The sequence below is a fragment of the Macaca fascicularis genome, chromosome X (genome assembly GCF_037993035.2).
Source record: "Macaca fascicularis isolate 582-1 chromosome X, T2T-MFA8v1.1".
Classification (NCBI taxonomy): Eukaryota; Metazoa; Chordata; class Mammalia; order Primates; family Cercopithecidae; genus Macaca; species Macaca fascicularis.
Window position 1 is genome coordinate 107,379,997 of NC_088395.1, and position 26,956 is coordinate 107,406,952.

General features: G+C 40.3%; 2 protein-coding genes across 2 annotated transcripts in view; one reads left to right on the forward strand and one right to left on the reverse strand.

The window, feature by feature from the left end:
• Positions 1-5,648: 5,648 nt before the first annotated feature.
• LOC123571103 (embryonic stem cell-related gene protein-like) overlaps positions 5,649-26,956 on the reverse strand; it is a 98,754-nt gene continuing 77,446 nt past the window's right edge. The window contains exon 5 of the mRNA XM_065538405.2: positions 5,649-5,784. The gene's annotated coding sequence lies outside the window, so the exon portion shown is untranslated. The remainder of the gene's footprint in view (positions 5,785-26,956) is intronic.
• On the forward strand, positions 11,654-12,230 carry LOC123571114 (thymosin beta-4). The gene has a single exon (XM_045383705.3). It carries the CDS (start codon positions 11,717-11,719, stop codon positions 11,849-11,851), a length of 135 nt encoding a protein of 44 aa, XP_045239640.2. The 5' UTR covers positions 11,654-11,716; the 3' UTR covers positions 11,852-12,230.

Below are 26,956 nucleotides of genomic sequence, written 5' to 3' on the forward strand. Positions count from 1 at the left end.
GGCAGCTTAGGCTGATGCAGCATATAACCAGAACATTGCACACTATAATTTGCATTAAAAGATAGCCTTTCCACCCACTCTGCTTGTATCTACTCTTATATCACAAGCTTCATCTTCAAGGATCTTGAGGTCACATCTCCACTACCTTGCTATTGCCATTCCATTTTTCATAATGCAGCTCAAAATTTCTCTCTTCAGACTTACAAGGAAGAGCTATCTGCAAATCGCTTCAGCTGGGTTTAATCCCTGCTTCCTTTTCCTAAAATTTTCTTTATGATTCTTCTTGCACTCTTACTTGACAATCTTAAAACTGTTCTTACCGTGTATCCAAAGGTATGTAAGAATGAGGCTTGACACGAATAAACTGCAATCGGATGTGAAGGCAGTTACTACGGAGCTTCTGCAAATCTGTCAAGCCCTGGCACTCATTTTAAGCAAACAAACAAGTTTACTGAGAGTTCACCCTGCCCAGATACCTTTCTATTTGAAGCTCAGTAAATGTACAACTATCTCACCTCAGCGTGAACTGAAAAGGTACAACAAGATTTCCAAAAGAAAAGTATTTGACAAGCAGAGTTAAAGTGAAAATTAGTATTTTCTTTAAAAAAAATAAGAAGATTGGGTTCCTCTGTGCTCCAAGTCCTATGATTGTTTTTTGACAAATTTTTCACGTTGTTATCTCTTTTGTTAGATCTTCAAAAACACAGACTCACAAACAGGATATTTTAAAAGTGAAAACCATGGTCTTGAAAAAGAATAGAAAGAACGAGCAAGAAGAAGAGTGTCCAAATTCCATCCTTCTGTTGCTACTGCTAACTGTCCAGAAAGGGGAACTGGTAGACAGTTGATGCTTCAATTGCTGTGAAGTAGTGAAATAAATAATAATATAGGAGGCCCCTAGGAAGAAAGACTATGCATTGACACCAAATCAGCCAGCGTAGAGTAGCCTCCACTCTGTCTGTCTCTTCTGTACAAATTCCTTCTCTCTGGAGGCTATTTTCCCAGCCTAGTTTATAAACATCATGACAAAAGAGTTGGTTATTTGGGGTCAGCATAACACCGGGCAGTGGAAAAGCAAATACAGAGGACAAGATGTTCTACACGTACATAATAGTGTCATTTCTTTTGAGGAGACACAGGAATCAAATAACAGGCATTTTTGGCTCTTCAGATTCTGAAGGAAAACAAAATGACCTTGGCATCTAGCAAATAAGCTCGAATTCAGAAGATTGAAGTTATTACCCAAAATAAGATTAGATTCTGCCCTGTGGGGACACATTTGTATTCCACAGTCAATTTGGGATTAACCTTTTCAGGGCTGGTGGAGAATTAATTGGTTCTTTACTTCTCTCTCTGAACTGCCTCAGGCTCTAGAGGTTTCCATGTATTCCAAAGGAGCTTTGTGCAGGGCAGCCAGCTGTGCAACTGTGACTTATTTACTCATGCTTCTGGCATAGATTCCTCTGAATGTGAGAACTGGAGAAGGCGCCCCTCCCAGAGAGCACACAAGCCCAACCCAGTATAGCAGGACTTAGTGTGGGTGGGGTCCATCCAGTGCATCAATTATGACAGTCCAGAAGGGGACTGATCTGTGAAACCTCCCCAGGTCTGTTTCCTCCTCCATGGTGCTTCTGTTTTCTTCAGTTGCTCCCGCTTTGTCCACACTACCACAGATTGGGCAGTTATGGTAATTCCAAAAGCCCAAGAATTCAGGCTGGCACTGCCTCAGGAACTGTGTGTTTTTAAAAGAAGCATACAAGTTCAATATGCATAGTTTTAAAAAGATATCCATCAAAATATTAACAGTGATTATTTCTGTGGAGTGGGATTACTGAAAATTTTTGTTTTTCTCTTTGTGGTTTCCTAAATTTTCTGTTTTGATCATGTATTACTTGTGTAGGTTTTTCAATTTTCTTCTTTTAAAAAGGTAAGCTTCGCAAATGAATCATTTGTTATTTCCCCAGTGCTCTATCTCCAAGCACTGTAGAACAGCCCTGAAAGTGTACAGAAAAACACCCAAGTGGGGAGTTTCACTTCCAGCATTATTTTTCTTTAAAATCATGGAAATAAGGCAAAGGATGAAGATATGAACACATGTTATCAGTGGGGCCTCAGCAGAAAAGTAATTCACTCCAAATGCCTCAAATGAGAATTTGTGAAAAACTACTTATAGGAAGTGGTCAGGGTTATAGACCTTGTTACAGAAGAAACAAGGGATAGTGAGGTTTGAGTGGGAGACTGTTACTACCCCTACAGCCAAAGGATAAGCAAAGAAACAAAGTTATCAGAGCCCAGTAAGTGCTGGGTCTATGGAGGAGGAGTTGTCCAGTGGGTACTCTAGTTGTGCAGAAATGCAGCTACTGCCAGGGATGCAGTGCACAGCGGAGAGAGTAGGGAAGAAATATTCCTGACGCCTCGCTCCTTCACTCTCTGATCTCCTATTATTTTTACCCCTTTACCAAACCCAATGCAAGCCAAGTCAAGGGAACCAAGAATATGCAGTCCATAGGAGTAAACCTTCTAAGACATAAAGAGGGACTAGGAAGAGTAAAAAATTGGTGAAGGTAGGAGATAAAGACCATCTAGCAGTCTACTCCTTTTATTTGAAAAACCACTTTATTGTGGAATAATTGACATAAAAATTATACATATTTAATGTCTACATCTTGAAGAGTTTGGAGAAAAGTATGCACACGTGAAAAAATAACCACAATCTATGTCATAAACACATCCATCACCTCCAAAAGTTCCTCCTACTCTCTTCATTTATTATTTTTTATAAGAACACAACATAAGATCTACTCTCTTAGCAAATTTTTAAGTATATAATGCAGTATTGTTAACTGTAGGCACCATGCTGCACAGGAAATGTCTAGGACTTACTCATCTTGCATAACTAAAGCCTTCCCATTTCCTAATACCTTCCCATTTCCTCCTCTCCCTGGCCCCCAACAACCACTATTTGACTCCCTGCTTCTATGAGTTTGACTATTTTAGATTCCACATAAGTGGTATCATGTAGTATTTGTTCCTCTATGTCTAGACCATTTTACTTAGTATAATGTCCTCCAGGTTCATCCATGTGTTACAAGTGGTAGAATCCCACTCTTTTTAAAGGCTGAATAATATTCTATTTTATGTATATACAGTAGTCCCCCCTTATCTGTGGTTTTACTTTCCACAGTTTCAGTTATCCCTGGTTAACTGCTGTCCTAAAATATTAAATGAAAAATTTCAGAAATAAACAATTCATAAGTTTCACGTTTTGTGTCATTCATAGTAGTATAAGATCTCACACTGTCCCCCTCAGTCCCACCCGGGATATGAATCATCTCTTTGTCCAGTGTATCCACACTGTATATGCTCTCCACCCGTGAGTCACTTAGGAGCCACCTAGGTTATCAGATCAACAGTGTCAATATCACAGTGCTTGTGTTAAAGGAACCCTTGTTTTGCTTAATAATGGCCCCAAAGCACAAGCATAGGGATGCTGGCAATTCAGATATGCCAAAGAGAAGTTGTAAAGTGTTTGCTTTAAATGAAAAGGTGAAAGTTCCTGACTTAATAAGGAAAAAAAAATCATATGCTGAGGCTGCTAACATCTATAGTAAGAACGAATCTTCTATCCAGAAACTGTGAAGAAGGAAACAGAAATTCGTGCTAGTTTTGCTGTAGCACCTCAAACTGTAAAAGTGATGGCCACAGTGCATGTCAAATGCTTAGTTAAGGTGGAAAAGGCATCAAATTTGTGGGTAGAAGACATCAATAGAAACATGTCCTGGCCAGGCACAGTGGCTCACGTCTGTAATCCCAGCACCTTGGGGGGCCTAGGCGGGCGGATCACCTGCGCTCAGGAGTTCAATACCAACCTGGGCAACATGGTGAGACCCAAACTCTATTAAAAACACAAAAATTAGCTGGGCGTGGTGGCGGGCGTCTGTAATCCCAGTTACTCGGGAGGCTGAGGCAGGAGAATCACTTGAACCAGGAGGCGGAGGTTGCAGTGAGCCAAGATCATGCCACTGCATTCCAGCCTGGGAAACAAAGGGAGACTCCACCTCAAAAAAAAAAAAAAAAAGGAAAAAGAAATAAAGAAAAAAGAAACATATTCTGACTGGCAGCAATGTATTGCTCCAGAAAGCATTGAGTCTATATAGAAAGACTTAGCAAGAAATTCCCTGAAATGAGCAAGCCATTTACTGTAAGTAAGGGATAGTTATACAGATTCAGGAATAGGTTTGGACTGAAAATATAGAAATTACTGGAGAGGCTGTGTCTGCCAATGAAGAAACTGCTGCCACATGAGTACAGTACAATAAGATATTTTGTGAGAGAGACCACAGTCACATAACTTTTATTACAATATATTATTATAATGGTTCTATTTATTATTGTTGTTGTTAATCCCTTATTGTGCCTAATTTATAAGTTAAACTTTATCATAGGCATGTATGTATAGGAAACAACATAGCATATAGAGGGTTTGGTACTATCTACAGTTTCAGAGATCCACTGGGGGTCCTGTAAAGTTATCTCCTGAAGATGAGGGAGAGACCACTATACCACGTTTTCTTTATTCGTTTGTCCATCCACGGACATTTAAGTTGCTTCCATGTCTTGTCTATTGTGAATAATGCTGCAATGCAATGAACATGGGAGTGCAGATCCCTTCTAGATCCTGATTTCAGTTCCTTTGGCTATATACCCAGAAGTGGGATTTCTGGATCATCTGGTAGTTCTGTTTTTAATTTTTAAGGAAATTTCATACTATTTTCTATAGTATCTGTACCAATTTACATTTCCATTAACAGCGTTCAAAGGTTCCCTTTTCTCTACATCCTCACCAACACTCGTTTTTGTTTCGTTTGTTTGTTTGTTTTTGTTTTGTTTTGAGATAGAGTCTCGCTCTCTTGCCCAGGCTGGAGTGCAGTGGCGCAATCTCGGCTCACTATAACCTCTGCCTCCCAAGTTGAAGAGGTTCTCCCACCTCAGCCTCACAAGTAGCTGGGACTACAGGCACGTGTCACCATGACCAGCTAATTTTTGTATTTTTGTAGAGATGGGGTTTCACCATGTTGGCCAGGCTGGTCTCAAACTCCTGACCTCAAGTGATCGGTCTGCCTCAGCCTCCCGAAGTGCTGGGATTACAGATGTGAGCCACTGCACCCAGCAATACATTATCTTTCGGTGTTTTATAATACTCATCCTAACAGGTGTGAGGTGATATCTCATTATGGTTTTGATTTGCATTTCCCTGATGATTGGTAATATTGAGCACCTTTTCATATATCAGTTGGCCATTTGTATGTCTTCCTTTAATAAACATCTATTTAGTTCCTTTACCCATTTTCTAATTAGGTTGTTTTTGGTATTGAGTTGTATGAGTCCCTTATATATTTTAGATATTAACCCCTTATCAGATGTATGGTTGGCAAATATTTTCCTCCTTTTCACTCCTGCTTGTTTCCTTTGCTGTGCAGAAGCTTTTTAGTTTGATGTAGTCCCACTTGTTTATTTTTGCCTTTGTTGTCTGTGTCCTTGGTGTCTTGTCAAGAAATTGTTGCCAAGATGAATGTCAAAAAACCTTTTTCTCTGTATTTTCTTCCAGGAGTTGTACAGTTTTGGGTTTTATGTTTAATTCTTTAATCCATTTTGAGTTGATTTTTGTGTATAGTGTATGATAAGGGTCCATTTTCATTCTTTTGCGTGAGGGTATCCTATTTTCCCCACAGTTTTGTCACTCAGGAGCCATTCTTGTCCTTGGTTCAAAGGAAGAACTCTCATCTATAATACAGAGGAGACACAAAATTCTATGAGCTACCGTATCATCTGGGGCTGTGTTGATTTAATTACATTCCTATCTGGAACCTAAATTATAATATTAGTCACCATCAGACTGTTCATCAAGGAAGCAAGAAGAGGGGAGTGAGAAAAAGAAATAGTTGATTAACATAAAATATGCATAGCTGTTACAGTATCCAATTGCTGAAACGGGGAATGAATTCCCTCATCTCCCTCTCCCTACACACAGGGAATCAGCCCTCCTCAGCATAATATCTTAAATAAACACCCATAGGGCAGTTACCAGGCAAGCTTGTGTTGAGCCTCTTCTGGATCCACACTCTCATCTGCTTCAAGTCCATATTGAGAGTTAGACTCAACAATAGCATGAATTACAAAAGAACAAGGCCTGGCCCAAGAAAGACAGCTTTTATCCCAAAAGAGTCCTAAGACCTCACCAGTCTGTATTGACTGAAGCACAGGAAGCATGTTCAGAAGTGAGTTCTAAGGGTATGAGTGAGACCAAGGAGGAAGAAATATAAGACTTGATAGAGGTGAATTCTTCAGCACAGGTGTATTCATCCAGAATTCAAAATTTAAAGTTCAAGCACTAAGATATGTTGTAATGGTATGTTAAATTGGCTAATTAAAACCTGGACCCAGGGATGGCCTGCAGTTATTGAAGTTTAAATGCCTGAACTTCTCTGATGTCCTATGGAATACGGAGTCCAAAGGTTCAGGGTAATGGATATAACGAAATGGATCTATGTACAAACTGTTTAGCTATCCCCCTAGCCATGCCTCCTGGAAACACACAGAGGACACTTCCTTCACCAAGGCACTTAGAAAAAGGCATCAATGTCTTTCCTCTTTCCTCTCATTCCTGGGAAATTTCGTCTGAAAGCCATTAGGTGGAGGCAGAGCAAAGGAGGCATCTGAAGGGCAGAATGTTAAGTCTGAGTAGAGTAGAAAGGTGTTGTATAGGGTTATGGAGCTTAAGCAGAGTATGAGGGCACCCATGCATGTATGGAGGGCATCACACATAGGAACAGCCTGAATGGAGTGGCGAAGCCCAAACAGGGAAAGGAGGAACTTCATGAAGAGGGGTCGCCTGGCTTGGGGTTATAGCACTCAAGTAGGATTAGGAGAGTGTCCACACTACTGGACAGTCCAGCATGAGGAGTCACAGCCAGAGCAGAGGGAGAAGGACATCCCTAAGAAGAGGTGGCTTTAGAGTCTGAAGATGGTGAGGAAAGCATCCACATGGGTTAAAGGGGAATGCCTGATGTGGAGAATCAGAGCCCAAGCAGAGTGAGGAAGGCATCCTTCAAGAATGGAACAGGGTGCTTCTTTTTTTTTCCTCTCTCTTTTTTAAAAATTATACTTTAAGTTCTAGGGTACATGTGCACAACGTGCAGGTTCGTTACATAGTTATACATGTGCCATGTTGGTGTGCCGCACCCATTAACTCATCATTTACATCAGGTATTTCTCCTAATGCTATCCCTCCCCATCCCCCACCCTCTGACAGGCCCCGGGGTGTGATGTTCCCCACCCAGAACAGGGTATTTCAAAGCCTAAGTGAGGTTAAAAGAGTGTCCATAGTGGAGCACAACCCAGCATGCAAAGTCAGCGCTGAGCAGAGTGAGGAAGGCATTCACACAGAGATGCAACCGGGCATGCAGTATCAGAGTCCAAGTGGAATGAGAAGGGTGTCTGTGAAGGCAGGCAGACTCATACAGGGCAACAGATTCTGTGCCAGGTGAAGAGTACCTCAGTGAAATGAGGTGGCAGTCTAAAGCAGGGTGTCAGAACCTGAGCAGGGTGAAGAAGGCATACATGCAAGGGTAAGACCTGGAATGGGGTGACAGAGTCCAAGGAGAGTGAGAAACCCTTCTCACTCTCCCATCCATGGATACCCATTCATGAAGGGGAGAGACTTCCTGGTGCAGGGTGTAAGAGCCCAGGTGAGAGGCTCCCTGGTGTGGGGCATCAGAGCGCAAACAGTGTAAGAAAAGCATCCATGTGGGAAGAGGGGCAGCCTGTCATTGAGGGGTCAGAGCCTGAGGAAGAGCAGGGTAAGGAGGGCATCCCTGGAGAGAGATGGCCTGGCGTGGGGTATCAAAACCCGCAGTGCAGTCAAGAGTATATCCACACAGTGGAGGTGAGGTGGGGTGGGGATGGGCGGTGTACAACATCACAGACTGAGTAGGACAGAATGAGAATCCTCACCAAAAACAGTATCCTGGTATGGCACACCAGTAGCCAAGAAGGGTGAGGAAGGCATCCATGCTGAGTAGTGGCCTGGCAATCAGGTGTCAAAGCCAAAGTGGGGTTAGGAGATATCTTCATAGGGGAAGGGGTGGTAAAGACATAGATTAACTACATAGAGGGAGGGGTGTAATAAAATCATTAAGGATAACTGAAGTCATGTTTCTCACTGTCAGAGAAGGGAGTTACCAATATGGTAAGGGAAAAATAATAAAATAAACCTTATGGTATCCAATTGGAGTCAGAGGTCCAATTAGAACTTGTAATTTTAAATATAAAAATATAGATGTAGGTCAGGCGCAGTGGCTCACGCCTGTAATCCCAGCACTTTGGGAGGCCGAGGTGGCCAGATCACAAGGTCAGGAGGTCGAGACCATCCTGGCTAACACAGTGAAACTCTGTCTCTACTGAAAATACAAAAAAATTAGCCGGGCATGGTGGGGGGGCGCCTGTAGTCCCAGCTGATGGGGAGGCTGAGGCAGGAGAATGGCGTGAACCCAGGAGGCGGAGCTTGCAGTGAGCCGAGATCGTGCCACTGCACTCCAGCCTGGACGACAGAGCCAGACTCTGTCTAAAAAATAAATAAATAAATAATGATAATAATAATATAGCTAGATAGACAGATAGATAGATGTATACACACACACACACGTATATATATGTCCTAGCTCTATCTGCTGAGATAGCCTGGGATTAATGACATCCCAATAGCAACAATCACATTTAGCATACCAGATCCCAGTTTCTAAATACCATTCTTGGCTAAAAGAAGCCAGAGGTCCTTGGAGAAATGACTGATTACAGAGCTGGGACAGAAAATGATAAGATGAGCCTGGAACACCCCTTTGAGCTAGAAAGCAAGGAAGTGCTCAAGAATGACTGAAGGCATGTCAAAAGAACATATAAACCAGCTTAAAGTGACTTCCATTGGGCAAATTAGTGACAATTTGAGGATCAGACTAATGATAGTAACACGTTATTGAATAAAATAAGAAACAATGAGTCTATACTGGTACAGATACTGCTTGACTTACCATGGGTTTACACTCCGGTAAACCCATTGTACATTGAAAATATCATGGGTCAAAAATACATTTAATACACTGAATCTAGCAAAATCATAGCTTAGCCTAGCCTACTTTAAATGTGCTCAGAACACTTACACTAGCCTATAGTTGGGCAAAATCATGTAACACAAAGCCTGTTTTATAATAAAGTGTTGTACACAAAAGTGTTGTACACAATTGGGCATTTTGTAGACACAATAAGATAGGAAAACACAAAACACAATATCCAGGTAATGTTGTCAACACAGTCTACTATAAAATTTTGGTTGTTTACCCTCATGATCTCATGGCTGACTGGGAGCTGCCATAGTCGAGCATCGCAGGAGAGTACTATACTGCATATTGTTAGCCTGGAAAAAGATTAAAATTCAAAATTTGAAGTACAGTTTCTACTAACTGCATATTGCTTTCACATCACTGTCAAACATCACAAGTCGGGGACCGTCTGCATGTGTATATATAGCCACAAATGTATTCTTAACAAAATAGGGAGGAAATACTCATGACAATTATAATCTGTGTTTCTGTAACTGGTCTTGTGGTCGTAGCTGGTATTTATAACTATGTTCTACTCCCATTCTATATTCCCTTTGCCTTCAAAAAGCACCTTAGTTGGTTGTGGTTCTTTAATTGGCATGGTGACCCAAACATTTATTTGAAGGGTGTGGGTCATTTGTGCTCCTACCTGAATTGGGTTGTTGCAGTTTCCCCTTAACCTTAGCCAGAAGGCATGCTAACACTAAGATGCCCTAAGGGATCCCTTGTATTCTAAACATACTCTTTCTTACCTCCTTTGTAGAGAACTAATCCAATTTCCCCTTGGTAGTCTGGATCAGTCACCCCAGCTAACACCATAACTCTCTTCTTAGCCTGTTGACTCAGAGTTATGAGGGCCCGAAGTGGCCAGGTGGCAGTTTTAATTTCCAGTTCAGTGGAATCATTGTTATGTCTCCTGGTGGAAGCATTTCTCCCTCTGGAACTAAGACCTCCAGGCCAGCAGAGCATAAAGTCATAGGAACAAGAAGCAAAAATTTTGCTTGTGGGTCACTACAGGTAATGATAAGTGGTGTCATTCCCATGTCCACCTCTTGATTCCTGGACCTGTGCATCATAATTACGGGAGATACAGTACTGTATATTAGACACTGATTAAGAGGAGAAACAGCCTTCCAAAGAACCTTGCCCAGCCCTGCAAAGTACTGTCATCTACCTGCTACTGTAACTGTGTCTGCAAAAGGCCATTCCATACCACACAGCAATTAAAAAAGAACAAAATGGTACCGTTTGCAGCAACATGGATGCATCTAGAGGCACAAATATCTTCACAGTTTTTGCTAGTTCAGATGTCCATCCACATACCTCTTCCCCGTATTTCTTTGTCATCAGTTTCCCAATCATGTTCCTTCCAAATCCCTGACTATGTAGCCAATCCACTGGCCACGTTCCATGAATTGGTCTATAATTACATGTCTGGTTCTTTCTCTTTTCAAGCAAAGTGAAAAGCCAGGTGTACTACTTGGTATTCTGTCCACCAGGAGGATTTTCCTTCACCATAGTTCTTTAGGGATGTCCCAGAAAGGGGCTGTAGTGCTGTAGCTGTCCACTTTCTGGTGGAGCCTTCATATCATGAAGAACTATCTAAACCAGGCCCAAGTCTTCTCTTCCTCTGTCAACTGATCAAGATATCTGCAAACTAAGTTATGACATAGGGCTAGAGGGCTGATATACCCCTTCACAGGCAGAACAGTGAAGGTGTATTACTGGCCTTTTCAGCCGAAAGCAAACTGCTTCTGATGGGCCTTATGGATAGGGATGCAGAAAAGGGCATTTGCCAGGTCAATAGCTGCATACCAGGTACCAGAAGATGTGTTAATTTGCTCAAGCAATGAAACCACATCTGGTACAGCAGCTGCAATTGGAGTCATCACTTGATTAAGCTTACAATAATCCACTGTCATTCTCCAAGATCTATCTGTCTTCTACACAGGCCAAATAGGAGAGTTGAGTAGGTATGTGGTAGGAATCACCACCTTTGCATCTTTCAAGTACTTGATGGTGGTACTAATTTCTGCAATTCCCCCAGAAATGAAGTATTGCATTTGATTTACTATTTTCCTAAGTAGAATGCCTCTAATGGCTTCCATTTGACCTTTCCCACCATAATATCCCACTCTCCATAGTAAGGGAACCATTGTGGGAATTCTGCCAGCTGCTAAGTATGTCAATTCCAATTATGCACCTTGGAACTAGGGAAATAACTGCAGGATGCATTTGGGGTCCCAGTGAACCCACTGTAAGTTGGACTTAAGCTAAAACTCCATTGGTAACCTGACCTCCATAAGCTCCTACTCTGAGTGTACGGCCATAGTGATGTTCCAGGTCTCCTGGAATCAATGTCAGTTTAGAACAAGTACTCCCTGAAAGATCTGATTTTTCCCTCCAATGCACAGTTACTCCTGTAAAAGGCCACAGATCCCCTTGGAGGAGGCTGGGACAAAGATTAACAGTATACATTTTCGGACAACTCGGTAGTGGCCACTGCGCAGACCAGACTTCACTCGTTTTTGTGCGCCTCGCTCCGCTTTTCCTCCGCAACCATGTTTGACAAACCCTATATGACTGAGATTGAGAAATTCGATAAGTCGAAACTGAAGAAGACAGAGATGCAAGAGAAAAATCCACTGCCTTCCAAAGAAACGATTGAACAGGAGAAGCAAGCAGGTGAATCGTAATGAGGCGTGTGCCGCCAATATGCACTGTACATTCCACAAGCATTGCCTTCTTATTTTACTTCTTTTAGCTGTTTAACTTTGTAAGATGCAAAGAAGTTGGATCAAGTTTAAATGACTGTGCTGCCCCTTTCACATCAAAGAACTACTGACAACGAAGGCCGCGCCTGCCTTTCCCATCTGTCTATCTGGCTGGCAGGGAAGGAAAGAACTTGCATGTTGGTGAAGGAAGAAGTGGGGTGGAAGAAGTAGGGTTGGGACGACAGTGAAATCTAGAGTAAAACCAAGCTGGTCCAAGGTGTCCTGCAGGCTGTAATGCAGTTTAATCAGAGTGCCATTTTTTTGTTGTTGTTCAAATGATTTTAATTATCAGAATGCACAATTTTTTAAATATGCAAATAAAAAGTTTAAAAAAACAAAACAAAACAAAAACAAAAAAAAAAACCCACCAGTATACATTTTCAGTAGTGTACCAGGGTTTTTCCTTGAGGAGACCCAGCCTCCCCTTCATTCAAGGGATTCTGGGTTTGTAAACTGGCTCAAGTCTAAGAATTGATTGAGGGACCATGATTCTCTGCTTTTATGATTTGGGTTAGACTTTTATTGATTTGACCTGGAAGTTTTCTGCTTACACAGATTAAATAAAAATTTAGTATGCTACCCCAGTATTACCCTAATACCAAAACCAGGAAAGGACATAATAAAAAAAGAAAATTCCATACCAATATCTTTGATGAACATAAATGCAAAAATCCTCAACAAAATATTAGCTAACTGAATTTGACAACCTATCAAAAAAATAATACACCATGGTCAAGTGGGTTTCATACCAGGGTTGGTTTAACATACGCAAGTCAATAAATGTGATACAGCACATAAACAGAAGTAAAAACAAAAATCTTATGATCATATCAATAGATGCAGAAAAACCATTTGACAAAATCCAGTATCCCTTTGTGACTAAAACCCTCAGCAAAATTGGCATAGAAAGGACATACCTTAAGGTAATAAAAACCATCTATGACAAACCGACAGCCAACATACTGAATGGGAAAAAGTTAAAAGCATTCTCCATGAGAACTGGAACAAGACAAGGATGGCCACTTTCACCACTTCTATTCAACATATTACTGGAAGCCCTAGCCAGATCAATAAGACAAGAGAAAGAAATAAAGGGCATCCAAATTGGTAATGAGGAAGTCAAACTGTCACTGTTTGCCAATGCTGATTGTATACCTTGAAAACCCTAAAGACTCATCCAAAAAGCTCCTAGATCTGATAATTAAATTCAGTAAAGTTTCAGGATACAAAATAAATGTACACAAATCAGAAGCACTGCTACACACCAACAGTGACCAAGCTGAGAATCAAATCAAGAACTCAACCCATTTTACAACAGCTACACACACACACGCACAAGTTGGAATATACCTAACCAAAGAGGTTAAATATCTCTACAAGGAAAACTAGAAAACACTAGGCCAGGCGCGGTGGCTCACACCTGTAATCCCAGCACTTTGGGAGGCTGAGGTGGGTGGATCATGAGGTCAGGAGATCGAGACCATCCTGGCTAACACAGTGAAACCCCATCTCTACCAAAAATACAAAAAATTAGCCAGGCATGGTGGTGGGCGCCTGTAGTCCCAGCTACCCAGGAGGCTGAGTCAGGAGAATGGCATGAACCTGGGAGGCGGAGGTTGCAGTAAGCCGAGATCATGCCACTGCACTCCAGCCTGGGTGACAGAGCGAGACTCTGTCTCAAAAAAAAAAACAAGAAAGAAAACACTGCTGAAAGAAATCACAGGTGACACAAATGAGTGGAAACACATCCCATGCTTATGGATGGGTAGAATCAATATTGTGAAAATGACCTTACTGCCAAAGGCAATTTATAAATTCATTGGAATTCCCATCAAAATACCATCATCATTCTTCACAGAATCAGAAAAAAAAAATTGTAAAATTCATATGGAACAAAAAAGAGCCCACATAACCAAAGCAAGACTAAACAAAAAGAATAAATCTGGAGGGATCACATTACCCAACTTCAAACTATACTATAAGGCTATAGTTACCAAAACAGCATGGTAGTGGTATAAAAAAAGGCACTTGGACCAATGGAACAGAATAGAGAACCCAGAAATAAAGCCAAATACTTAACAGCCAATTGATCTTTGACAAAGCAAACAAAAACATAAAGTGGGGAAAGGACATCTCCACATTCAACAAATGGTTCTGAGATAATTGGCAAGCCACATGTAGAAGAATAAAACTGGGCCGGGCGCGGTGGCTCAAGCCTGTAATCCCAGCACTTTGGGAGGCCGAGACGGGCGGATCACGAGGTCAGGAGATCGAGACCATCCTGGCTAACACGGTGAAACCCCGTCTCTACTAAAAATACAAAAAATTCGCCGGGCGAGGTGACGGGCGCCTGTAGTCCCAGCTACTCGGGAGGCTGAGGCAGGAGAATGGCGTAAACCCGGGAGGCGGAGCTTGCAGTGAGCCGAGATCGCGCCACTGCACTCCAGCCTGGGCGACAGAGCCAGACTCCGTCTCAAAAAAAAAAAAAAAAAAAAAAAGAAGAATAAAACTGGATTCTCATCTATCACCTTATGCAAAACTCAACTCAAGATGGATCAAAGACTTAAATCTAAGACCTGAAACCATAAAAATTCTAGAAAATAACATTGAAAAAAATCTTTCTAGACATTGGCTTAGGCAAATACTTCATGACCAAGAACCCCAAAGCAAACACAACAAAAACAAAGATAAATAGATAGGACTTAATTAAACGAAAAAAGGCTACTTCACAGCAAAAAAAAAAAAAAAAATCAGCAAAGTAAACAGACATCCCACAGAGTGGGAGAAAATATTTGCAAACTATGCAACCATTAGACGAAGGATTAATGTCCGGAATCTACAAGGAACTCAAACAAATCAGCAAGAAAAAAAAAACAAATAATTCCATTAAAAACTGGGCTAAGGACAGGAATAGACAATTCTCTAAAGCAGATATACAAATGGCCAACAAATATATGAAAAAATGCTCAATATCACTAATTATCAGATAAATTCAAATCAAAACCACAATTCAATACCACCTTAGTCCTGCAAGAATGGCCATAATTAAAAAATAAAAAAAAAAGATGTTGATGTAGATATGGTAAAAAGGGAAAACTTTTACACTGCTGGTGGTAATATAAACTAGTACAGCCACTATGGAAAACAGTATGGAGATTACTTAAAGAACTAAAAGTAGAACTACCATTCGATCCAGCAATCCCACTTTTCCTCTGGGTAGAGGAAAATAAGTCATTATATACAAAAACAAACAAACAAAAAAACACTTGCACATGCATGTTTACAGCAGAACAATTCACAATTGCAAAAATATGGCGCCAGCCTAAATGCTCATCAACCAACGAGTGAATGAAGAAAATGTGGTATATATACCACAGAATACTACTCAGTCATAAAAAGGAATGAAATAATGACATTCGCAGCAACCTGGATGGAGTTGGAGATGATTATTCTAAGTCAAGTAACTCAGGAATGGAAAACTGAAGATCATATGTTCTCACTTACAAGTGGGAGCTAAGCTATGGGGATGCAAAGGCATAAGAATGATATAATGGGCCAGGCGTGGTGGCTCACACCTGTAATCCCACCACTTTGGGAGGGTGAGGCAAGTGGATGACTTGAGGTTAGGAGTTCAAGACCAGCCTGGCCAACATGGTGAAACCCCGTCTCTATTTTAAAAATATGAAAAATTAGCCAGGCATGGTGGCACAGGCCTGTAATCCCAGCTGCTTGGGAGGCTGAGGCAGGAGAATTGCTTGAACCCAGGAGGTGGAGGTTGCAGTGAGCCAAGATTGTACCACTGCACTCCAGCCTGGGTGACAGAGCAAGACTCTGTCTCAAAAATAAATAAATAAATAAATAAATAAATAAATAAATAAATAAAACAATATAATGGACTCTGGAAACTTGGTGGGAAAAGTGAGAGGTAAGGGATTCAAGACTACACATTGGGGGCAGTGTACGCTGCTCAGGTGATGGGTGCACCAAAATCTCAGAAATCACACCTAAAGAACTTATCCATGTAACCAATCACCACTTGTTCCCGAAAAACTATTGAAATAGTAATAATAATAAAAATAATTTTAAAAAAGAATGTAGTAGGCTTCCCATCTATTTCACTTCTAAGAACACCATGATTAATTGACCAATGCTGTAGTCTACACAAGTCAGAGTATTCTGATGGTTGCTCTGATTCTGCTGTTCACCATAACTATGCTCACCACACCTTTGGCAGTTGAGTGCTGCCACTTGGCCCATGCTACCCTGGGATCCAGTTACTCCCACGACATTTAATTTTACCAGTTGAGTCACTGTGGTTCCTACTGCAAGGTCTGGCCTACAGAGAAGAACAATCACAGAGCTTTTCAAGGATGTTGGGGCTCCACTTGGAAATCTATTTCTTAAAGTATTGGCAAAGGTTATGTCTTCTGAACTCTCCCAAAGTGGGTGAGTAGGTCTTAAATGGCAAATCTACCCTAATTACATTCCAATCTCCTTAAGCCTCTCAAGTTCTTCCTGTATGTTAAATCAAGAGATAATAGGCATCTCCAACTTACACACCATGAGTCATCTTTTGATCCATCTTTCAGCTAAACAACCAAACTGTCAAGAGTCCTAACTCCCTGAGTTGCAACATTAAATGAAGGCTCTCTTCTTAGTAGGTCAATATCAATAAATTCATTCTGATCCAACTTTATGTTCCTTCTATTACTATACCAAACCCTCAATATCTATTCCAACCCATGTTTCCCAGATTTCTTCTTATATAAATTGGAAATTTTTCAAGTGGTTCTTTTGGAATGCAGTGTACCCCTCATGGGTCACACTTTGTACCTCACCTTTAGGGGCCTGCTGGGGCTTCAGTCTAGTTATAAGTCTAGAAACAAAGAGGGGTGGTGGGGGATAGGTCCGGAGAAAAATCTGAATTGTCTTGCTTGACAACTGCCTTAGGAAATGCCATTACCATTTCCTCAGGCAGTGCAAAGTTAATCCCCTCAGACAGAGGTGGAAAGGCAGATGCTGCTGTGGGTGGGGAAGGCTGCTAACATTAAGGTTGGGATGCCACTGCTGCTAGGGGTGAAGAAGCAACTTCCACTGGCATAAAAGACTCATCCAAATTTAGGAGCTCAATGTCCCCAGCTTCATCAGAGTCTTCCCACATGTCCACATCCAAACTTATAGGATCCCATTCTTTCCCAATCAATGCTCTCACTTTAACAGTAAATACTCTGCAAGACTGGGAGTTCAACTTTTACTGTAATTCAATTATATAATGAAACTTTGTGTTTGGTTTTTAGCAATTTTATCCCTGTGGCTACAGGACATAAGATTCTCCCTCAGGATACACCTAGAAACTCTTAGGTCACATATGCATTGCTTGAGCCTAGAATTTGAATCTGTGAGCTCATCCTTTTCTTTCATCACTTTATCCAGTGACATCAGGAGCAACCAACCAATATCATTATATTCCTTAGTTTTCCACAAATGTTTGAAAGTATCGTACATAGAGAGTCACTGAGTTCTTTACCCTCTTGTAAGTGGTTAATCAGGTGTATCCAATGCAGACATTTCCCTTATCTCTATAAACAGTTCACACCATGGGCTATCAGTGCTTTCTGTACTATTGGGAAATAGACATTTTAGCATTTTTAAGTCTAATCAGATTAAAAAGCCAATTCCCAAAACCCCAAAACCAATTCAGGAGACTGATCCTTAAAATTCTCTTCCTCTAGAACCACTCTTGGTAATGAAAATCTATATTAGTCAGAGTTCTCCAAAGAAACCAAACTAATAGAATGGATGGATAGATAGATCATAGATAGATAGCTAGATAGATGATTGATTGATAGAGAGAGAGAGAGAGAGAGAGAGAGAGAGAGAGAGATAGATAGATAGATAGATAGATAGATAGATAGATAGATAAGAGGAGAGGAGATTTAATAGGGGAATTGGCTCATATTATTACAGAGGCTGAGAAGTCCCACAACATGCTGCCTGTAAGCTGGAGAACCAGGGAAGCTGGCAGTTTAGCTTAGTCCAAGTCTGAAGGTTTGAGGACCAGGGGAGCCAATGTAACTCTCAGACTGAGGCCAAAAGTCCGAGAACACAGAGAACCACTGGTACAAGTCCAAGAGTCCAAAGACTAGAGAATCTGGAGTTCTGATGTTCAAGGGCAAAAGAAGATGGGCATCCCAGCTCCAGAAGAGAGAGCGAGCGAGCAAGTTCACATTTCCTCTGTTTGTTGTTGTTGTTCTATCTGAGTCCTCAGATGACTGGATGACACCTCTCCATATTGGATAAGGACAGATCTTCCTTATTCAGTCCACTGATTCAAGTGTCAATCTTTTCCTGAAACATCCTCACAGACAAATCCAGAAATAATGCTCTACCAGCTATCTGGATATTCTTTAATCCAGTCAAGTTGACACCTAAAATTAACCATCACAATATGTCAACAGCACTTAATAAGCTGACTATCTATTCGATTTCTAGTTACCCGGTGATCAATTAGCCATTGCCACAGATTCTTGTGGGTCAAAACATTCAGATTACCATTCTGTTCCTGCGTACTACTGTGATAATGGTCCCTATCTTGTCCACCTGACCTTTACCACTTTGGGATCCCATTGTTTCTATTTGAGGTCAGGGGACCGAATTGTATTACAGTATCCCTCACCATTATTTCTGGCCTTTAGAATATAGCCACCATTGAGCTTATCAAGGATGCAGGTGCTCCACTTACCAATGCATATTTTTATTAATTTTTTTTTATTTTGAAGCAATTACAAGTATACAGAAAACTTATGGAAAAGTGGTAAATACAAATGACACTTTTTTCTGGAACCTTTTTAGAATAAATTGCCAACCTGCTGCTCATTCACCCCCAAATACTTAAGTGTGTATTTCCTCAGATATTTAAGTGTGTATTTCTGACAAACAAGGACTTTCTCCCATATAATCACAAGTCAATCATCAGTATCAGCAAATTAACACTGCTACATTATTGCCATCTAATCCTCAGACCCCATTCAAGTTGTGACAATTGCCCATCAGAGGAAAAGGATTCAAGACAGAATCATAGGTTGCATTAAGTTGTAACGTACCTTTAGTCCCCTTTAGTCTGGAATGTTTCCTCAGTCTTTCCTTAACTTTTATAATCTTGAAACTTGTGAAGATTACAGTTATTTTGGAGACTGACCCTGAATTTGGATTATTCTAATATTTCTTCATGATTAGATTAATGTTATATATCTCTGGTGGCTTTAATATTTGTCAACAAGTTAGGCTGAACTGCATTTTCCAGAATTCCCTTTTCTCTATGCTTCTTGTTAGGGTGGGCCACAAAAGATTCCTGTGAGACATTTGGAGGATGGAAGTGAAGCAATAGCCGTTTTGCAGCTCACACATTTGCTGCTTATCTGCTGGCTCACCTTCTTTGTGTGGCGCACATCTGGGCCTACAAATGCTCCACCTTCTCTTAGGTCCTCCTTCAACTCCTTCCACTCCTGAGCCAGGTGTGTGTTTAACTCCCAGGTGAAAGGCCTGGCTTCTGCAGGATCTCCACACCACTAAGATCAGAGGCAACAATAACTGCCAGCTTGGGCTTGAGTGTTGCAGCTTGTCTTTGTTCTCCCCACTTTACGTTTATCTTCCCCTTCCAATTGCCTGACCTGTGAACTTCAAGCTCCATCATCAGACATGAGAACAACAGGTTTGCATAGACTGCTTAATCATTTCCCACAATAGTAGATGATCAAATCTCTGTAACAAATTCCTTGAGACTTTGCTTCTCTCATGGAACCCTGACTAATAGAGCATGTGTTTTAGGCTGTTCTTGTGTTGCTATAAAGAAATACCTAGGGCTTTGTAATTTGGAAGAGAGGTTTAATTGGCTCACAGTTCTGTGGACAGTACATATAGCATGGTGCCAGCATCTGCCTCTGGTGAGGGCCTCAGGAAGCTTACAATCATGGTGGAAGGCAAAGGGGGAGCAGGCGTCCCACATGGTGAGAGTGGGAGCAAGAGAGAGAGGTGGGTGGTGCCTCATACTTTTAAACAACCAGATCTCATGTGAACTCAGAGCAAGAACTCATTCATTACCAAGAAGATGGTGCTAAACCATTTATAACGGATCTGCCCCCATGATCCAAACACCTCTCACCAGGCCCCACTTAAAACACTGGGGATTACATTTTAACATGAGATTTGGATAAGATAAATATCCAAACCATATCAGCATCTTTGACACAAACATCACAGAAGCAATGCTACATCCTTCTTTATCATATCCTATCAGGTGGTGAATAATTTCTATTTGTCTCATTATTAATGGTGTCCGCTTTTATCACTTGATTAAGGTGATATCTGCCAAGCTTCTCCACTGTAAGGTTACTCTTTTTATCTTTTGTAATTGATAAGTATTTTGTAAGCAAATACCTAGAAACTTTAAATAATCATTTCTCATCAAAATTTGTTTATTTGCTTATATGTACACCTTATGTTCCTAGTTTGCTGACAGCTTTTATCATAGAAAGATGTTGAATTTAATGAAATGTTTGTTCTACATTGCTTAATATAATCATGTGATTTTTCACTTTTAGTTTGTGATGTGGTAGATTATACTGAGTGATTAAATATTGAACCAGTATTGAATTCCTGGGACAAATCCCATGTGATCATAATGTATTATAATTTTTACATATTGATGGGTGGAATTTGCCAATATTTTGTTTAGGATTTTCATGTCTATGTTCATGGAGGATATTGATCTACAGTTTTCTCTTTTGTACTGTCTTTACCTAGTCTTGATATCAGGGTAGTGCTGGCCTTATAAAAAGAGTTGGGATTTGTTATTTTCACTTCTATTTTCCAGAAGAGATTGTGTAGAATTGGTGTTACTGCTTCTTTAAATGTTTAGTAGAAGTAGGTGTGCTATGGTTTGGATGTAGTGTGTCCCTACCAAAACTCATGTTAAAATTTAATTGCCAATGTTGGGAGGTGGAACCTTTAAGAGATGATTAGGTCAATAAGATGGATTAATTTCTTTCTCATGAGACTGAGTTAGTTCTCCTGAGACTGGATTAGTTTTCATGGGACTGGGTTAGCTCTCACAAGAGCAGGTTGTTATAAAGTAAGGTTGTACCTAACATTTTGTCCCTTTTGCATGCCTTCTTCCCCTTCCACTTCATGTGGATCAAGTCCAGGAAAGCTATGGGGGCAGGGCTGCCTGACACTAGAGGCCCAAACCTCTAGTGTGTCCAGGAGGTGGCATGTGGAGTGAAAGATTATTTTGGAGCTTTAAAGTTTACAGTCTGCTCTGCTGAGTTTCAGACTTGCTTTGGGCCAGTTACTTCTTTCTTTCTGCCTATCTCTTTCTTTGGGAATGGGAATGTTTTCCCCATGCCTGTCCCACCATTATATCTTGGAAGTAGATAAGTTGTTTTTTATTTTACAGGCTCACAGCTGGAATTTGCCTTGAGTCTCAGATGAGGTTTTAAATTTTTGAGTTGGTACTGGAATGAGTTAACACTTTGGGACTATTGGAATGGAATGATTGTGTTTTGTATTTGAGAAGGACATGAGTTTTGGGGGTCCAAAGGCAGAATGCTATGGTTTGGATGTGGTTTGTTCCTGCCAAAACTCAAGTTGAAATTTAATTGTCAATGTAAACAGTGTTGGGAGATGAAGCCATTAGAGGTGACTAGGTTAATAAGATGGATTAATGTCTATCTCACAAGACTTAGTTCTTCTGAGACTGGATTAGTTCTTGAGGGACTAGTTCTCACAAGAGTGGGTTGTTATAAAGTGAAGTCATGCCTTAGATGTTATCCCTTTGGCATACCCACTTCCCCTTCCACTTCTTTGACAATTTATAACCCAGTATGAGGCCCTCACAAGAAGCTAACCAGATGTGGTTGCCAGATCCTACACTTCCCAGCCTCCAGAACCATGAGCCAAAATAAACCTCTTTTCTTTATAGATTACTCAGTCTCAGGTATTTTGTTATAGCAACAGAAAATGAATTAACACCAGTGAAACCATTTGAGCCTGGAGATTTCTTTTCTTGGAATGTTTTCAACTGATAATTCAATTTACTTGACAGCTATAAGACAAATCAGGTTATTTATTTCATTTTGGATGATTTGTGGTAGTATGCAGTTTTTGAGGAATTAGTCAATTTGTTTTAAGTTGTAAAATGTATGTGTGTATTATTTTTCAGAGTATTTCATTATTATCCTTTTAATATTTGAAGGTCTATAGTGATATCTACTCTTTCTTTCTTAATATTAGTAATTTGTGTCCTCTTTGTTTCTTTGTCAGTCATGACAGAGGTTTATTAAATGTATTGATCACTTCAAAGAACTAGAATGTGGTTTCTTTGGTGTGTACATTGTTTTCTATATTTAATTTCATTTGTTTCTGTTCTTATCTTTATTATTTTCTTCATTTTGTTTGCTTTAGGTTTGTTTTACATTTGTTTTTCTAGTTTCTTAAGGTAGAAGCTTAGATTATTGCTTTGAGATCTTTCCTCTTTAATAATATAAACATTTAATGCTATAAATATCACTTTCAGCACTGCTTTAACTGCATACCACATATTTTGATATGTTGTACTTTCACTTTTATTCAGTTCACAATATTTTATAATTATTCTTGAGAATTCTTCTTTGATCCATAGATTATTTAGAAATGTGTTAATTTTCAAGTGGTAGGATGTTTCCTTGTTATCATTCTGCTTTTGACATCTAGTTTGATTTCATTATGGTCAGACAACACACTGTGAATGATGTCTTATTAATATGTACATATTTATGGGGTACATGTGATATTTTGATACATGCATACAATGTACAATGAGCAAATCAGGATAATTAGAATATCTATCATCTCAAACATTTATCATTTCTTTGTAATGGGAACATTTCAAATCTTCTCCTCTAGCTCTTTTGAAATACACAATAATTTGTTGTTACCTGTAGTCACTCTACTTTGCTATCAAACACAACTTATTCATTCTAACTGTATTTCTGTACCCATTAAACAACTACTGTTCATCTGCCCCCACCCTTCCTAGCCTCTGATTACTATCATTCTACTCTCCACCTCCATGAAATGAAATTTTTTAGTTTCCACATATGAGTGAGAAAATGAGTCATTTGTCTTTGTGTGCCTGGCTTATTTCACTTAACATAATGACCTCCAGTTCTATCCATGTTGCTGCAAATCGCAGAATTTCATTCTCTCTTATAGTTGAATAGTATTTAGTATTCCATTGTGTATATATATCACATTTTCTGTATCCACTCATCCATAGATGGACACTTAAATTGATGTTATATCTTGGCTATTGTGAATAGTGCTGTAATAAACAAGGACATGCAGATTGCTTTTTGATTTACTGATTTCCTTTCTTTTGGCTACATACTCAGTAGTGGGATTGCTGGATCATATGGTAGATTTATTTTTAGTTTTTTGAGGAAACTTTACACTGTTTTCTATAGTGGCTATACTTCCACCAGCAGTGTAATAGCAGTACCATTTGTCTGCATTCTTGCCAAAATCTGTTATTTTTTGTCTTTTTCATAGCCATTTTAACTAGGATGAGATGATATTTCACTGTGGCTTTATTTGCATTTCTCTGATGATTAGTGATGCTGAGCATTATTTCATAAGCCTGCTGGCCATTCATATGTTTTCTTTTGAGAAATGTCGGTTTAGATCCTGTGCCCATTTTTAATCAAATTATTTGTGAAGGATTTTTTGCTATTGATTTGAGTTTCTTACATATATTCTGGTAATTAAACCCTTGTTGGATGGATACTTTGCAAGTATTTTCTCACATTCTGTAAGTGTCTATTCGTTCTGTTTATTGTTTCATTTGCTGTACAGAAGTGTTTTAGCTTCATGTAATCCCATTTGTCTATTTTTACTTTTGTTGTCTGTGCTGTTGAGGTCTTACCTAAAAATCATTGCTCAGACCAATGTCCTGAAGCATTTTTCCTGTTGTCTTCTAGCAGTTCCAAAATTTCAGGCCTTACATTTAAGTCTTTAGTCCACTTTGATTGCTGCATATGGTGAGAGATAGGGTTATAGTCTTATTCATCTGCATATGAATATCCAGTGTTCATAGAACCATTTACTAAAGAGACCATCCCTTCCCCAAGGTTTGTTTTTGTGCCTTCTTTGAAAATTCATTGGCTGTAAATATGTGGATTCATTTCTGGGTTCTCTATTTAGTTCTATTGGTCTATGTATCTGTTTTTATGCCCATACCATCCTGTCTTTGTTACTATAGGGTTGTAATATATTTTAAAGTCAGGTGGTGTGATGCCTCTGCTTTGTTCTTTTCGCTCAGTATTGTTTTGGCTATTTGAGGTCTTCTGTGGTTTGATATGAATTTCAGAATCCCTTTTTCTATTTCTGTGAAGAACGTCATTGGTATTTTGATAGGGATTTCATTGAATCTGTAGATCACCTTTGGTAGTAAAGTCATTTTTAAGATATTAATATCAATATTAACATAGCAATTTTAACCTCCTTGATTTAATTTATTCCTAGGTATTTTATATTTTTATAGCTATTGTAAGTGGAATTGCTTTTTTATTTCTTTTTCTGCTGGTTTGTAGTTAGATGATATGGTTTGGCTGTGTTCCCACCCAAATCTCATCTTGAATTGTAACTCCCACAATTCCTACATGTCATGGGAGGAACCTGATGGGAGGTGATTAAATTATGGGGGAAGGTCTTTCCTGTGTCTTCTCATGATAGTGAATGAGTCTCACAAGAGCTGATGGTTGTAAAAGCGGGAGTTTCTCTGCACAAGCTCTTTTTGCCTGCCACCATCCATGTAAGATGTGACTTGCTCCTCCTTGCCTTCCACTATGATTGCAAGGCCTCCCCAGCCATGTGGAACTGTAAATCCATTAAACCTTTTTTGCCCCAGTCCCGGGTATGTCTTTATTAGCAGTGTCAAAAAGGGACTAATAAAGTAAATTGGTACCAGTAGAGTGGGGCGTTGCTGAAAAGATACCTGAAAATGTGGGAGCGACTTTGGAACTGGGTAACAGGCAGAGGTTGGAACAGTTTGGAGGGCTCAGAAGAAGACAGAAAAATGTGGAAAAGTTTGGAACATCCTAGAGACCTGTTGAATGGCTTTGACAAAAATACTGATAGTGATATGAACAATAAGGTCCAGGCTGAGGTAGTCTCAGATGGAAATGAGAAACTTGTTGAGAACTGGAACAAAGGTGACTCTTGTTATGCTTTAGCAAAGAGACTGATGGCATTTTGCCTCTACCCTAGAGATTTTTGAAACTTTGAACCTGAGAGAGATGATTTAGGGTATCTGGTGGAAGAAATTTCTAAGCAACAAAGCACTCAAGAGGTGACTTGGGTGCTGTTAAAGGCATTCAATTTTATAAGGGAAGCAGACCATAAAAGTTTGGAAAATTTGCAGCCTGATGATATGATAGAAAAGAAAATCCCATTTTCTGAGGAGAAATTCAGACTGACTTAAGAAATTCGCATAAGTAATGAGAAGCCAAATGTTAATCCCCAAGACAATGGGAAAAATGTCTCCAGGGCATGTCAGAGGTCTTCATGGCTGCCCCTCCCATCACACGTCTGGAGGCCTGGGAGGAAAAAAATGGTTTCCTGGGCTGGGTCCAGGGTCCCTGTGGTGTGTGCAGTCTACGGACTTGGTGCCCTGCATCCCAGCAACTCCAGCCATGACTAAAAGGTGGCAAGGTACAGCTCAGACCATGACTTCAGAGGGTGCAAGCCCCAAGCCTTGGCAGCTTCCATGTGGTGCTGAGCCTGTGGGTATATAAAAGTCAATAATTGAGGTTTGGGAACCTCCACCTAGATTTCAGAGGATGTATGGAAATCCCTGGATGTCCAGGCAGAAGTTTGCTCCAGGGTCAAGGCTCTCATGGAGAACCTCTGCTAGGGAAGTGTGGAAGGGAAATGTGGGGTCAGAGCCCACACACAGAGTCCCTACTGGGGTACTGCTTAGTGGAGCTGTGAGAAGAGGACCACCATCCTCCAGAACCCAGAATCCGAGATCCACCAAAAGCTTGCATCATGTGCCTGGAAAAGCTACAGACACTTGACACCAGCCCATGAAAACAGCCAGGAGGGAGGATGTACCTTGCAAAGCCACAGGGGTGCAGCTGCCCAAGACTATGGGAACCTACCTCTTACATCAGTGTGACCCAAATGCAAGATATGGAGTCAAAGGAGATCATTTTGGAGCTTTACGATTTGACTGCCCTACTGGATTTTGGACTTGCATGAGGCCTGTAGCCCCTTTGTTTGTGCTGATTTCTCCCATTTGGAATGACTGTATTTATCTGATGCCTGTATCCCCATTGTATCTAGGAAGTAACTAACTTGCTTTTGATTTTACAGGCTCATAAGTGGAAGGGACTTGCCTTGCCTCAGATGAGACTTTGGAATGTGGACGTTTGAGTTAATGCTGAAATGAGTTAAGACTTTGGGGGACTGTTGGGAAGGCATGGTTGGTTTTGAAATATGAGGACATATGATTTGGGAGGGGCCGGGGTGGAATTATATGGTTTGGCTGTGTCCTTTCCCAAATCTCATCTTGAATTGTAACTCACAGAATTCCCATGTGTTGGGTTCTGATGGGAGGTGATTTAATTATTGGGGGAGGTCTTTCCTGTGTTGTTCTCATGGTGGAATGATTCTCATGAGAGCTGATAATTTTAAAAATGGGAGTTTCCCTGCACAAACTCTCTCTTTTTGCCTGCTGGCATCCATGTAAGACGTGACTTGCTCCTCCTTGCTTTCCACCATGATTGTGAGGCTTCCCCAGCCATGTGGAACTGTAAGTCCATTAAACCTTTTTTTATTCCCAGTCTCTGGTATATCTTTATCAGCATTGTGAAAATGGACTAATACATTGGGTTATAGAAATGCTACTGATTTTTTAAAGTTAATTTTGTATTTTTCAACTTTAATGAATCTGTTTATCAGATTTAAGAGTTTTTGGTGGAGCTATTAGGG

Coding starts and splice junctions, on each gene's coding strand:
- LOC123571114 (XM_045383705.3), top strand. CDS start 11,717: ATGTTTGACAAACCCTATATGACTGAGATTGAGAAATTCGATAAGTCG.